We start from the raw sequence: 13,257 nt of genomic DNA, 5'->3' as shown, positions 1-13,257 counted from the left end.
AGACAGGCACGGCAGGACACGAGCAGGGGCAGGTGAACCCACTGTGCTTTTCATCCGCTCCCTAGTTTCAGTCACAAACTCCAGCAAGCAGTTTCATCAACTGATAGCCACACTCAGGCACTTGAGAGACGATCTTTAGAAGGTCCTTCAAGTTATTATTTGACAGATTTACGTTGAACTCATTTAGGAGAATCTTTATGGCTTAAATAGGTCATGATAAGTAGCTCTTCTGCTTCCTAACGGGCTTGGATGTATGGAGAACATTAAGTTTTAATTCATCAAGAGTGTACAGTACTCCTTTTAGGTAAAAGGAATATGGATAAAGAAAGTATGAGAAAGTAGAAGCTTTGGAAGGTAAAGAAATAGCCTCGTGTGTAACCTAGTGATGTGATTTAGCAACGGTTCCTCACTGGCAAACTGTCCCGGTTGCTATTAAGAACAAATATTCCAGATATTATGCCTTGCCTGTATTTGAACACATTATTTTTATTTGAGCACATTATTGTTTCTTCCATGTAAACTTAAAAGCCTTGTAATAATCTTGTTACAATGTTTAAAGGACTTTAGTATCGACACACGTTGCTCTCCGTTTTAAAATCTCGCACACGAGACCAGGATCTTTATCCTGAGGCAGATCGTTTCCCTTCCAGGGTCCGTCACCATCTACAATCACTCACTTTCGGAAGCAGCTGACCTAGAACACATCAGCAAGCTCACTGGCGTCTGTCCACAAGCCAACGTGCACTTTGGCTTCCTCACCGTGAGAGAAAACCTCAGGCTCTTTGCTAAGATAAAAGGGATTCAGCCACATGAAGTAGAGCGACAGGTAGATGCCTACGCTAGCTGTCAGCCACGAGAATGGAACTGCTTACCTAGAAAACCCTAAATGCGGTTGTGTTATTTCCACACAATTCATCCTCAAAAGGTCCAAAAGGCCCTTTGCAATGAATGGCAAAGTGGTAGGTCTTTAAGAGAAACAGTCTAAGTGTGGACTCAATGTCCTTTGTTAGGTCCAACAGATTCTGGAGGATCTGGAGATGGGAAGCATTCAAGACGTTCTTGCTCAAAATTTAAGCCGTGGACAAAAAAGGAAACTGACGTTTGGGACTGCCATTTTAGGAGATCCCCGGGTAAGTCGACCTGAACTTACTGGTGAAATCAGGTGGAGGGTTGTGAAACTGTGGTGTGCAAACACATTTAATTTGTAATTGATAAATGGAAGAGAACTGTTCCAATGAAGAGTTAAGTGCTAAAATATTTCTCCTAAGTAATTTTACAAGTACGGTTGAGTCTTGAACAATGCAGGGTTCGGGGCGGGAGGTGGTGGAGGTGGGGGGTTGCTGAGCAACCCTCCGCACGGTGGGAAATCCTAGTAGAACCTTCCAGTCAGCCGTCAGCACACACGGTCCCGCCTCTGCAAATGCATCCAGCCTGGGACTGTGTGCGCCGTGCTGTGCGGCGAAAACCATCCACGAAAACGCAGACCCGCGCAGTTCAAAGCTGTGTTGTTCACCAGTTCGCGGTATATTGCTCTTCATTTTTTGTTCTTTTTTTTTTTATTAATTGATTTTAGGTGTTCTTATTTGCTGAGCTATAGTTGCTTTCCAACGCGGTGTTAGTCTCCACTGTGCAACTGTGTCCATCAGCCGTGCGCATACATGCGTCCCCTCCCTCTGGTAGCTCCCTCCCCGCCCCCCGCCCAGGTCATCACAGAGCTGAGCTCCCTCCCCGCCCCCCACAGGTCATCACGGAGCTGAGCTCCCTCCCTGCCCGCCCACCCCCCACCAGGTCATCACGGAGCTGAGCTCCCTGCGCTGCAGCAGCTTCCGCTAGCTGTCTGTTTCACACTGTAGTGTATACATGTCCCTCCTAATCTCCTGACTCACTGTATATCGCACCAACGGGGAAAGCGATTTCAGGGGCTTTCCTGCCGTGCAGGTTTTGCTGTTGGACGAGCCGACTGCGGGGTCAGACCCTCTTTCAAGACACCAGGTGTGGAACCTCCTTCGAGAGAGGAAGTCAGACCACGTGGTCCTCTTCAGCACCCAGTTCATGGATGAGGCTGACGTCCTGGCTGGTGAGCTTTGGGTTTCCTTCGTGTATCTCAATGACGACTTAGGGACCCAGGTGGAACGTGTGTAGCGAGGCTCTGGGCCAGCTCTGAGCATGTGTCTCCCTCGACCAGGGGGAAGGACAGTCCTCTGGCCTATCCGAGTGTCTTCATCCCCGAGGGCATTGTCCCAGAAAGGATTCTGATCCTATTGCAAAGCACCTCACCTGCTATAAAATACAAAGCATACTCCCCAAGATGTGTTATGATTTATCCTGTATGAAGGGGACTTCCCAGGTGGCTCAACGGTAAAGAATCTGCCTACTATGTAGAGACGCGAGAGACGTGGGTTCAATCCCTGGGTCGGGAAGATCACCTGGAGAAGGAAATGGCAACCCTCTCCAGTATTCTTGACCGGAGAATCCCCATGGACAGAGGATCCTGGCGGGCTACAGTCCATGCGGTCCCAAAGAGTTGGATACAACGGAGCATGCATGCACACATTCAGTATATTCGGAATATCAGTTGACTTGAAACATCCTTTTAGTACATGACAATTTTTCTAAATATACTCAAGAATAAACTAACATATCACTTGATTTATCAGATGTCGAAGAATGTGGCTTACTTATGGCCAGAATTAGGATGTGCCTGTGTTAGCAAGCGGTGCTCCTAAAATACACTGTTTGTTGATGAATTTGGTTGTTTTTTTTTTTAATAAATAGTGAAAAAACAACCTCTGAATACAATTTATTTCATTCTTCCAACTTAGATAGAAAGGTGTTTATGTCCAACGGAAGGCTGAAGTGTGCGGGCTCTTCTTTATTCCTGAAGAGGAAATGGGGCATCGGCTACCATCTAAGGTACAGCCCTTGCTGTATGTTAGAATGTGCTGGAAATGTCAGGGACATGACATCACTGTTAGCATGTTAACGTAGGTTGCTCCATTAGTAAGACCATTTCGAGAGAGCTATGTTAGAACACCACCACAACTGCTCTCTTTCTTAGCTAGAATGAATGATTTATGGGATTGCAGACATTGAGAATATACGAATGATTAAACCAAGTCTGTGGGTTTCCCTTGTGGCTCAGTGGTAAAGAACCCGCCTCCAATGCAGAAGACGTGATTGGATCCCTGGGTCAGGAAGATCCCCTGGAGGAGGGCATGGCAACCCACTCCAGCGTTCTTGCCTGGAGAGTCCCACGGACAGAGGAGCCTGGTGGGCCACGGTCCATGGGGTCGCAAAGAGTTGGACATGACTTAGAGACTAAATAACAACAACCAGTGAGATTTAAATAGTGTCTGGAAGATATGTTCACAACCCAGTGTTTGCTAAGAGAAATTTATTGACACTCCAGCCTCTCTCTTATCCTGTTTCTAATGTTTATTTTTGCCAGTTGTAGCAATTTCAATCGGAGAAGGCAATGGCACCCCACTCCAGTACTCTTGCCTGGAAAATCCCATGGATGGAGGAGCCTGGTAGGCTGCAGTCCATGGGGTCGAGAAGAGTCAGACACAACTGAGCGACTTCACTTTCATTTTTCACTTTCATGCATTGGAGAAGGCAATGGCAACCCACTCCAGTGTTCTTGCCTGGGGAATCCCAGGGATGGGGGAGCCTGGTGGGCTGCCGTCTATGGGGTCGCACAGAGTCGGACACGACTGAAGTAACTTAGCAGCAGCAGCAGCAATTTTGATAGCTTCCTCTCTGTTCTCCCTGACTTCCTCTTCCCTGTCATTTTTTTCTGTCTCCTTTTAGCACTATTAAGTAATGTCTATCACTTACTAAGCGTGGACTATATTTTAGGTACGTCCAAAGATATTTACATATGGAATACTCATATAATCATACTTAATTCCCCAAATAACTTTAGAAAGATGGTATTATTATGCTTCTTTGACAAGTCAAAGAATTTTAATAATCCGCCCACTCTCCCGTCGTTTATACTGTGCTTAGTCGCTGAGTCGTGTACGACTCTTTGTGACCCCATGGACTACAGCCCACCAGGCTCCTCTGTCCAAAGGATTCTCCAGACAAGAATACTGGAGTGGGTTGTCATGCCCTCCTCCAGGGGATCTTCCCAACCCAGGGATCAAACCCAGTCTCCCACATTGCAATTTGGGCCAAGATTATAGATGTGATGTAAATTACTCCCTATACTTCCCAGTAAAGTGTAATATTTCTTAAAAAGTAATTCAAGTCATTCCATCCCCAGTGGCTAAATGGATCCCACATTATTCACTCCAAGTGCTTTGTCGTTGCTCAGTCCCTAAGTCGTGACTGACTCTTTGTGACCCCATGGACTACAGCATGCCAGGCTTCCCTGTCCTTCACCATCTCCCGGAGTTTGCTCTAGCTCATGTCCATTGAGTCGGTGATGCCATCCAACCATCTCATCCTCTGTCACCCCCTTCTCCTCCCGCCTTCAATCTTTCCCAGCATCAGGGTCTTTTCCAATGAGTCGGCTCTTCACAACAGGTGCCCAGAATAGTGGAGCTTCAGCTTCAGCATCAGTCTTTCAAATGAATATTCAGGACTGGTTTTCTTTAGGATGGACTGGTTGGATCTCCGTGCAGTCCAAGGGACTCTCAAGAGTCTTCACCAACAACACAATTTGAAAGCATCAGTGCCTCGGTGCTCAGCCTCCTTTATGGTCCAAATTTCACATCCGTACATGACTACTGGAAAAGCCATAGCTTTGACTAGATAGTGATTAACCACTATATAGTGGTTAAATGGATCTCACATCATTCACTCTCAAGTGTTTAACTTGATCTAATTTATGATCCACCATGATTTGGGGGCAAGAGCTGATTGAATAAATGCCTCAGCTAGAACCAACACAGGCTGTCCTCAGGGGCCCCCACACTGTAGTGTCCTGACTCTGCTTAAGGTGGGAAGTCTGTGTGCTGATTCTTCCTCTGTCGCATTTTAACCGTGTTCAAATCTTATCTGCTCTTTAAGGTCTTCTCTGAATGTCTTCTCTTGAACAATAAGCATCCTCTTTACTGCAACCCTGAAAGCACTATTTTGCATTGTTTCCTGAGGCATCGTAATTAACTTCTTTGATCCTCAGTTAAAAAAGTGAAACTATAATACTTACTTTACAGTGAAGGCTAAAAATATTGAAATGAATGCCTGACAAGGAACCAGCTGCTCACCGTCCCTCCCCCTTCCTCCTGTTACGCGCCGCCTCATATCTCTGTCATGTCCCCAGCTCCTTTAGGGAAGCCACCACGTTCTCCCTGTTTGGTATCCTGAAGAGTGAGTCACACAGGGTCTTATAAACGCAGAATACTTTTAGCTACAATTGATTTTGGGGGGTTTGTCTCACCAAAGTCCATTACGACGCCCTTGTCATTGTACAACCTGTCTTTTTCTTTTTAATGTCAGATAAAGTTTCTGACTTTTTCTTTAAATTTTAATATTTACTTATTTACTTGGCTACTCCGGGTCTTAGTTGGTGCACGTGGGGTCTAGTTCCCTGACCGTGGATCGAACCGGGGCCCCCTGCATTGGGAGGGAGCATAGAGTCCTAGCCAGTGGACCACCAAGCAAGTCCCAGCCTGGGTAAATGTCAGTGGATGTGACTAATAATAGGGTTTCTTAAATCTAATGATTTCATAAAGAACTTTATATGTTCTCATCAAGAAGATGGACCAACTTTGACTTGAATAAATTTTGCCCCCCCAAAAGATAAAATTAGCTAACATATTTTGAGGTTTACATGTTGCCAAGACCTATATGATTCCATACATACTGTGTTTTGTTATGTTTTCCAAAACTCTTGGAGACCTGAGTATTATTTCCAATCACAGAGTAGAAAATAGATGCTCAGAGGCCTAAATCTGGAATATGGACCCATAGGACACGAGAACTGTGTTCTTAATGACTGTAGCAAATTAACACTCTTTGTTCCTACCAGCTTCACTCTGGTTTGTAGAACTCATACTTTACTGCAAAGAGAGAATTCAAAAGTTGAGATTTTGAATAGACGGAGACAAAATCACCATTCCCCCACCTGACTCCAGTCAAGATGGAGCTGGATATCTCTTTCTCCCGAACAGCAAACCTTGAGCCTCCTTACCTGTCCTTAAGCATCCCTTACTGCTTCTCCCTCTGCAGGTTGTGTAGATTATACAGCTTGGGCTACACTGATATTTTTAAGTCTTGCTTCCTCTATTAGATTATACTGTTTTGTCTCATAAATATTAATGAAGCAAGAAACACAGGCTAGGGTTCTTTGTATAGGTGGCGTTGGATAAAAACAGCCTTAACTTACTCCTTTTAAACATCAGTTTGCATCTGAATGAGACGTGTGATCCAGACAGTGTAACATCGATTGTTAAACACCACGTCCCCGATGCCAAATTAACAGCCCAAAGTGAAGAAGAGCTGGTGTATATTCTGCCTTTGGAAAGGACAAACAAATTTCCAGGTAACAGAATGCAAGAGACCACAGAATTGTTTGTAATGATGTTTAGAATGATGGCTGACATTCGCTGCTTGCAAAGTAGTAGCACTGTGAATTATTTATGACTTATTGTTTAATATTCCAACAGCACTTATGAGTACACTGAGGCAGGAAAATGCTAATTATGTTTCAAGTTACAACATGTGCGGCCAAGAGATACAGGGCGACATCAAGCTACAAGGAGAAGCATTAGGGAAATTTGCGTCGGGAATGCATGAGAAGGAGGTCCAGGCAGGGAGAGGTCTGGGCACACCCCGGCAGGGAATCGGATGGGAGCTCAGGGGGCATGCACTGTAGGCAGATGGTGTTATAAGCACCGCGACATAATGTTACAATCTTCACAATTCAACAGTGATCATGATCAGCCTGTATGAAAATCAAGAGCTTTGCTGCAAACACGAATGGCTGGAGAGGCATCGCCTTTACCCCTCTTCTGTCTGATTTCCCAATACGCTGTTTCATTCCCCAAGCATTCTGAGCTGGATTGCACTAAAAAGTGTAACCCATAAAAATGTGTTTGCTTTATCGCATTCCAAGAACTTGCCAACTGTTAATGGAAGGTCTTGGGGCCAATCTGCATGCTTGAATTAATAAGCCTGCAACAATTGGGGCTAATAAGGAAATACAGCACCAGGCAAGCTCGGCCGGCAGAGCCAGACTAGCTAGATTCAAAGCCCAGCTCTGCAGGTACTCTCCCTGCCACCCCAAACAGGTTATATTAGTGTACTCTACCTCAGTTTGACCATTTGTAAAAAGCGGTTCATATTAGTACAAACTTGATAGGGTTTTATGAAGCTTTAATTCATTTACATTTATTATAAAAGTATTAACTATAAATCAAGCACCTGGAAAGATATCTGACAGGTAGCATCTATGGTATTTTAGCAAGTTTCAGACACCCTCAATTTCAGAACATGCCACCAGGGAAGAAACAGAAAGAAACAATGCTGGCATTTAAAACATGACCGCCTAGTATTTATGACACATGCTCGTTTCAGATGCATTAAAAGTTGATGAAATGTATTCATTTTAGAATCAGTGAAATAATGATCATATTAACTCAAACAATGCCTTTGATATGTATATGGTTTGTGTGCATACGTGTTAAGCTGTGTCCAACTCTTCTGCAACCCCATGGAGTGTGGCCCACCAGGCTCCTCTGTCTATGGGATTTCCCAGGCAAGAATACTGGAGTGGGTTGCAGTTTCCTTCTCCAGGGGATCTTCTGGACCCAAGGATGGGACCTGTGTCTCCTGCACTGGCAGGTGGATTCTTTATCACTGAGCCACCTGGGAAGCCTAACAATTGCATTTTTAAAAAACAGATTAAATAAAATAGAATATGTTTTTTCCCAAAACCCCCCACATGTGTAGTATTCTAGGCATGAAAACAGAAATTTCTAGACTCTTATACCCAAGAAGGTCTGGAAACTAACGCACTGTATTGTTTATTTTAGAAGTGAGGGACTGTCTACAGCACAGGTTTGTTTCTGATGAGTGTATTGGTCCTATCACAAGTGTTTTCTACTTTGAAAAATATAGTTATTATCAATCTCATTACAACTGATATTAATTTAGTACATTTTTATGCCTATTTTTAGACCTCTACAGGGATCTTGAAAGCTGTTCCAACCAGGGCATTGAGAATTATGATGTTTCCATGACCACACTGAATGAAGTGTTCTTGAAATTAGAAGGAAAATCAGCTTTTGATGAATCAGGTAATAAATAATTTTTTACCTTGAAATTTCTCATTCTGTGCTATATTTTGTCCTGAAAACACACTTGGAATGATGAAGTTACATGATTTCCGAGGTGCGATGATTCAATATGATCTTGGAAAAAGTTAGAGCAGATGAGAAGTCTATTTCTTGTTTTCTTCCCTCTTCTCTCAATACTGGTCTCATCTCTTGAATTCTGTATTTCGTCCCAGACATTTTACTAAGCCTGTGGAACACAGACTAGGTCTTTATGCAGCAGACATAAATATGCAATATAGTGTTTTTTGAATGTAACTGCTATGGATAAAAGAAAATTAGAATTGTAAGTTGAAAGTTATTTTCTTGACATATGTGAGGACATTATTTCACTAGTAGGCTTCTCTGGTGGCTCAGTGGTAAAGAATCCACCTGTAGTGTAGAAGGCCCGGGTTCTATCCCTGGGTCAGGAAGACCCCCTGGAGAAGGAAGTGGCGGCCACACCAGAATTTCACTATTGCTGTTGAAAGATCTGCTGTCAGTCTAACTGTTACTCCTTGGAAAGTTCTCTGCCTTTCTTCTCTAGCTGCTCTAGGCTATTTCTTTTGTCTCTGGTTCACCTTCATCCTGCTGTGTTTAGTCTGGCCTATGCTCTTGTCTTCTTTTTTTTTTGGTTGATCAGGTGGGAAGTCTTTTTTATATACTCCATAACTTTTTTAAGTGATGTAATTCACTTTTAGGGAACATACATTCAAAGCATCAATTTCTCTAGGCTTCTCTTCCAAAAGAGGTAACTTTATCTAGTTTTCAGGCTTCCCTTGTGGCTCAGATGGTAAAGAATCCAGCTGCAATGCAGGGGACCCAGGTTTGATCCCTGGGTTGGGAAGATCCACTGGAGAAGGGACTGGCAACCCACTCCAGTGTTCTTGCCAGGAGAATACTCCCAGGCTCACATAGACAGAGGAGCCTGGCGGGCTACAGTCCAAGGGGTCACAAAGAGTCAGACATGAATAAGCGATGTTCACTTACCTAGTTTTCAGCTCTGGTTATGTTAAAAATATTATCTCAACCAATTTCATATTCTTCTGTTCTTCATATTCTTTCATATTCTCCTTGGTCAAAAATACTAAGATAGTTTGTCTCTTGCAATAGATTTTTCCAGGCTAAATATGGATTTCTGTTCATTATGTTCTCTAGAATGAATTCCGTCCTTTAAAGCTCTGGATACAGAGCTATTTTTTTTTTTTTTTCAGAAAATACAAGATTTCCTTTTATTATGTCGTTATTTCTTCTTCCTGTATTGTGTCTTTATATCTTTTTATTTTTTTGCTGTGTTCCTGTCTCCTTAGCAGTTTCTCTAGTGGTGCCCTGAATTAGATTATTTGCATCTTTGCCCAAGACTCTCTCCTCTGACAACAATTGCTGAAAAGATGATCCTAGGAAAATCTAAATAATGCACGTTGGCATCACTGACTCAAGGGACGTGAGTTTGAGCAAACTCCGGGAGACAGTGAAGGACAGGGAGCCTGGTGTGCTGCAGCCCATGGGGTCATGGAGAGTCGGACACAACTGAGCGACTGAACCACGGCAAACGGCTCTTTACAAATGACTGGTTTCATCCTTTGTAGGACCTGCAGTTTTGGAGCAGTTGCAGAGTGGCAGGACCAATGACACAGGCAGCCTTGTTGAGCCGGAACAGGTCGTGTCGTCCTTCAGTGAAGCAAGCAGCACGGTCGGCGGCCTGGGCCTCTGGAGGCAGCAGCTCTGTGCAGTAGCAAAAGTCCGCTTCCTCAAGTTAAAGAGTGAAAAGAGAGCCCTGCTGGCCATGTGAGTACCTGCGAGTTTCAGGTTCATATGAGCAGTGTGTTGTCAACAAACTCAGGAGAGAAGAACTGCGATGAAAGAAGTTCCAGCAACTGCATGTGGTCTTTTTAACACAGAAACCAGGGTTTCGTTAGCTTTTCATTTTCTATTGGAGCGTGTTGTTGTTGGGTCGCTGAGTCCAGTTCTTTTGTGACCCCGTGGACAGAAGCCAGGCTCCTCTGTCCGGGGGATATAGCCAGTCAACAACTCTGTGACAGCTTCAGGTGGACGGAGAAGGGGCTCAGCCATGCGCACACATGTGTCCACTCTCCCCCAGACTCCCCTCCCATCCAGGCTGCCAGGTGACACTGAGCAGAGTCCCCTGTGCTGTACAGCAGGTCCTTGTTGCTTATCCATTTTAAACAGAGCAGTGTGTTCGTGTCCATCCCAAACAACCAAGCATCCTTCCCCTCTTCTTCCCCTCTGGCAACCATAAGTTCACACAGAAATCAATTTTAATTGCTTTGGTGGATATGTAATTAAACCAGATAAAGTTTGGGGTTTTTCTTTTAATTTTGACAGGATCTGCTATGATCAGAGGGTTCAAGCAGTTTTTCAGAAGCTTGGAATTCAGGCCCTAGGTTCTAAGGATTTGCCTCTTTCCCCAGAGTGGCTCTGTGCCTGTTTTATTTTAGCACAGAATTCAAGTCATTTCCTGGAACTTACCTGTAGAGTTCCAGGCCCTTTGTTAAGTAACACCTCCTTGCATGACTCCTCTCTACCCAGGACACATAATCATTAAAAAATACTTGTGAGTACTCCTGTATAACACTCTCTGCTAAATGTCTTATCGAATAAACCAGACATGGAGGGTGGAGGGTGATCAGAAGTACACTAAAGAAGCATAACGCAACAACAGCCAGGAGATGGAAGCCACCTAGCTGTCGTCGACAGATGAATGGATAAAGAAGTTGTGGTCCCTACAAACAATGGAATATCACTCAGTCATAGAAAGGAATGAATCTGAGTCTGTGCTAGCGAGGTGGATGAACTTAGATCCCTTATGCAGAGTGAAGTAAGTCAAAAAGAGAAAAACAAATACTGTATATTAATGTGTGTGTATATATATATATATATATATATATATATATATGGAATCTAGAAGGATGGTACTGATGAACCTGTGTGCAGATGAGGAATAGAAACACAGACATAGAGAACAGAGTCGTGGGTGCAGCAGAGGAAGGAGAGGGCGAGATGAATTGAGAGCCGCACAGACACATACACCCCACAGCGTGTGAAATAGAGAGCTGGTGGGAGCTGCTGCATGACCTGGGGACCTCAAGCCGGTGCTCTGTGACAACCTGGGGGGTGGGATGGGGAGCGGGGAGAGGGAGGCTCAAGAGGGAGGGGACCTGTGTATACTCATGGCTGATTCATGGTGTTGTACAGCAGAAACCAACACAACATTGTAACGCAATTATCCTCCAATTAAGAAAAAAAAAGCAGAGTGCACAGTTAGACAATATGGTCAGCTGTAGCATTGATACAAGAGAAATGATGTCCAAATGGGGCTTCCCAAAAAAGAACCTTACATGAGGGAGAATTTGAATTTGGTGTAAGGAGATGGAGCATGTAGCTAAGGAAGGAAAGGAGGATGAAAAAGCAGGCAGAGGAAGCAGCTTGGGGCATGGAGATACATGAGGAGAGAGAAAGAACTGGAATTAATTTGAGTTAGCTGACATCCTGCAGCAAGGGATGTATGAAAGAGTAAGAATAATGTTGATATACATTAAATAGAGCTAAGGAGTGTGGGCTTTATACAAAGTAAGGAACTAATGAGGTTCTTTTATTATTTTTGAATGGGTAATTGGTATAACTAGGACAGAATGCCAAGAAACTTAATTGCACAACCGTGCAAAAAGATTTGGAAATGGTAGGCACTGGAACAAAGAAAAGAGACCTTGAGGGCAGCTTGAAAGAGGTCAGTAAACAGCTCATTCGGGTCCAGATTTGCAAAGTAGGAGAGAGGTTTTGGAGGCAAGCAGTAATGATGATATGATAAGCAGAAAATTTCGGCCATTCGGAAAAGGGACATAAGGGAGAGCAATGAGTAGAAAGAGACTGGGGTTCAAGCTCGAGCAAATGAGAAAACGTCATTTACAGAAACTGGGAGCAGGAAGGGGAGGAGGTTCGGGCTGGAGGAAGCCTGGGTGCTGGTGACGTGCCAGCTTGCAGCGTTCCAGAAAAAGATGGCAAGCAGGGCTGAACAGGACGAAGAAGTGGGCACTAGAGAGAGATTTCAGAGTCATCCTCAGCTGACTTCGTCAACTGCAAAGACGTGTTCAGAGGTGGAGGGGGAGGTGGTTTAGAGATGCACAGAGACCAAGAACGGATGCACACGAGCCACCTCACGTCAGAAAAAAGAAAAGAGCGGGCAGAACACGTTCGTGTGCTTCACTAATGTTTGTAACTTATTTCTATTTTCGCACTGTTACCTGCTTGGACTGGAAAACCCACAATAGTTGCTACAGATGAATTGTTTTCTTTTCCATTTCCTCCTTGTAGATTACTGCTTTTCGGCATTATCTTTGGTCCTCAGCTTTTGGAGCATCTGTCCTATCGGTTACACCAAAAAAGCTATTCTTGGGGACTGTCTCCGAACATGTACTTCCTCTCCCCGGGACAACCACCTCAAGCCCCGCTGACCCGCTTACTGGTCATCAACAGAACAGGTGAACGTGGGGCTGGACACACCGGCTCAATGTTGATCGTGTTGAGAGACTCCCCTAGACCATATGAACCACGAGGGGAAAGGAGTTCTGTATGTTTTAGAAAACTGTAGGTGAGGCCAAACAGGAAACGCATTCCAAAGGGAAAAATGCAAGGTAGGGAGTTTGTTTTTAAAAACGCGTTTTGCGAGTTTACTTAAACTCTGAAGCATGCGGCACACAGCAGCACAGGAATTTAGGAAAGGGGTTACTGACTGGTTTCTGAGGTCTTCTACAACATTTTTTAAGTACTATGCAGTTGTGAGCTTTGGAGAAAAAAAATACTTTCCACATTGCTAAGATGGAAGTTTTCTGTGGTCGAGGATTTGAATGTTAATTTTAAGTAGCAGTTGCACACAAACAGAAATGATAAGTAAATGCTTCAGCTGTAGGTAAAGCAAGTTTGACGTTTCCTTGACACGAGAGTGGATTTTAGTCCCACAGCATTGGTTCTGCCTTTG

The 13,257-nt window shown here is 44.1% G+C and overlaps 1 protein-coding gene across 10 annotated transcripts in view; it reads left to right on the top strand.

The window, feature by feature from the left end:
• ABCA9 (ATP binding cassette subfamily A member 9) overlaps window positions 1–13,257 on the top strand; it is a 54,151-nt gene that overhangs the window by 17,683 nt on the left and 23,211 nt on the right. For 9 of the 10 annotated variants that reach the window (XM_044938502.2, XM_044938495.2, XM_044938501.2 and 6 more), the window contains 8 exons: window positions 651–826; window positions 1,011–1,130; window positions 1,939–2,077; window positions 2,823–2,913; window positions 6,351–6,490; window positions 8,127–8,246; window positions 9,851–10,049; window positions 12,594–12,760. In XM_044938502.2, the coding sequence (XP_044794437.2) occupies window positions 651–826; window positions 1,011–1,130; window positions 1,939–2,077; window positions 2,823–2,913; window positions 6,351–6,490; window positions 8,127–8,246; window positions 9,851–10,049; window positions 12,594–12,760 (1,152 nt within the window). The remainder of the gene's footprint in view (window positions 1–650; window positions 827–1,010; window positions 1,131–1,938; window positions 2,078–2,822; window positions 2,914–6,350; window positions 6,491–8,126; window positions 8,247–9,850; window positions 10,050–12,593; window positions 12,761–13,257) is intronic. The other variant, XM_044938500.2, reaches the window with a different exon arrangement.

The sequence above is a fragment of the Bubalus bubalis genome, chromosome 3 (genome assembly GCF_019923935.1).
Source record: "Bubalus bubalis isolate 160015118507 breed Murrah chromosome 3, NDDB_SH_1, whole genome shotgun sequence".
Classification (NCBI taxonomy): domain Eukaryota; kingdom Metazoa; phylum Chordata; class Mammalia; order Artiodactyla; family Bovidae; genus Bubalus; species Bubalus bubalis.
This window is presented reverse-complemented; position numbering and strand designations above follow the sequence as displayed.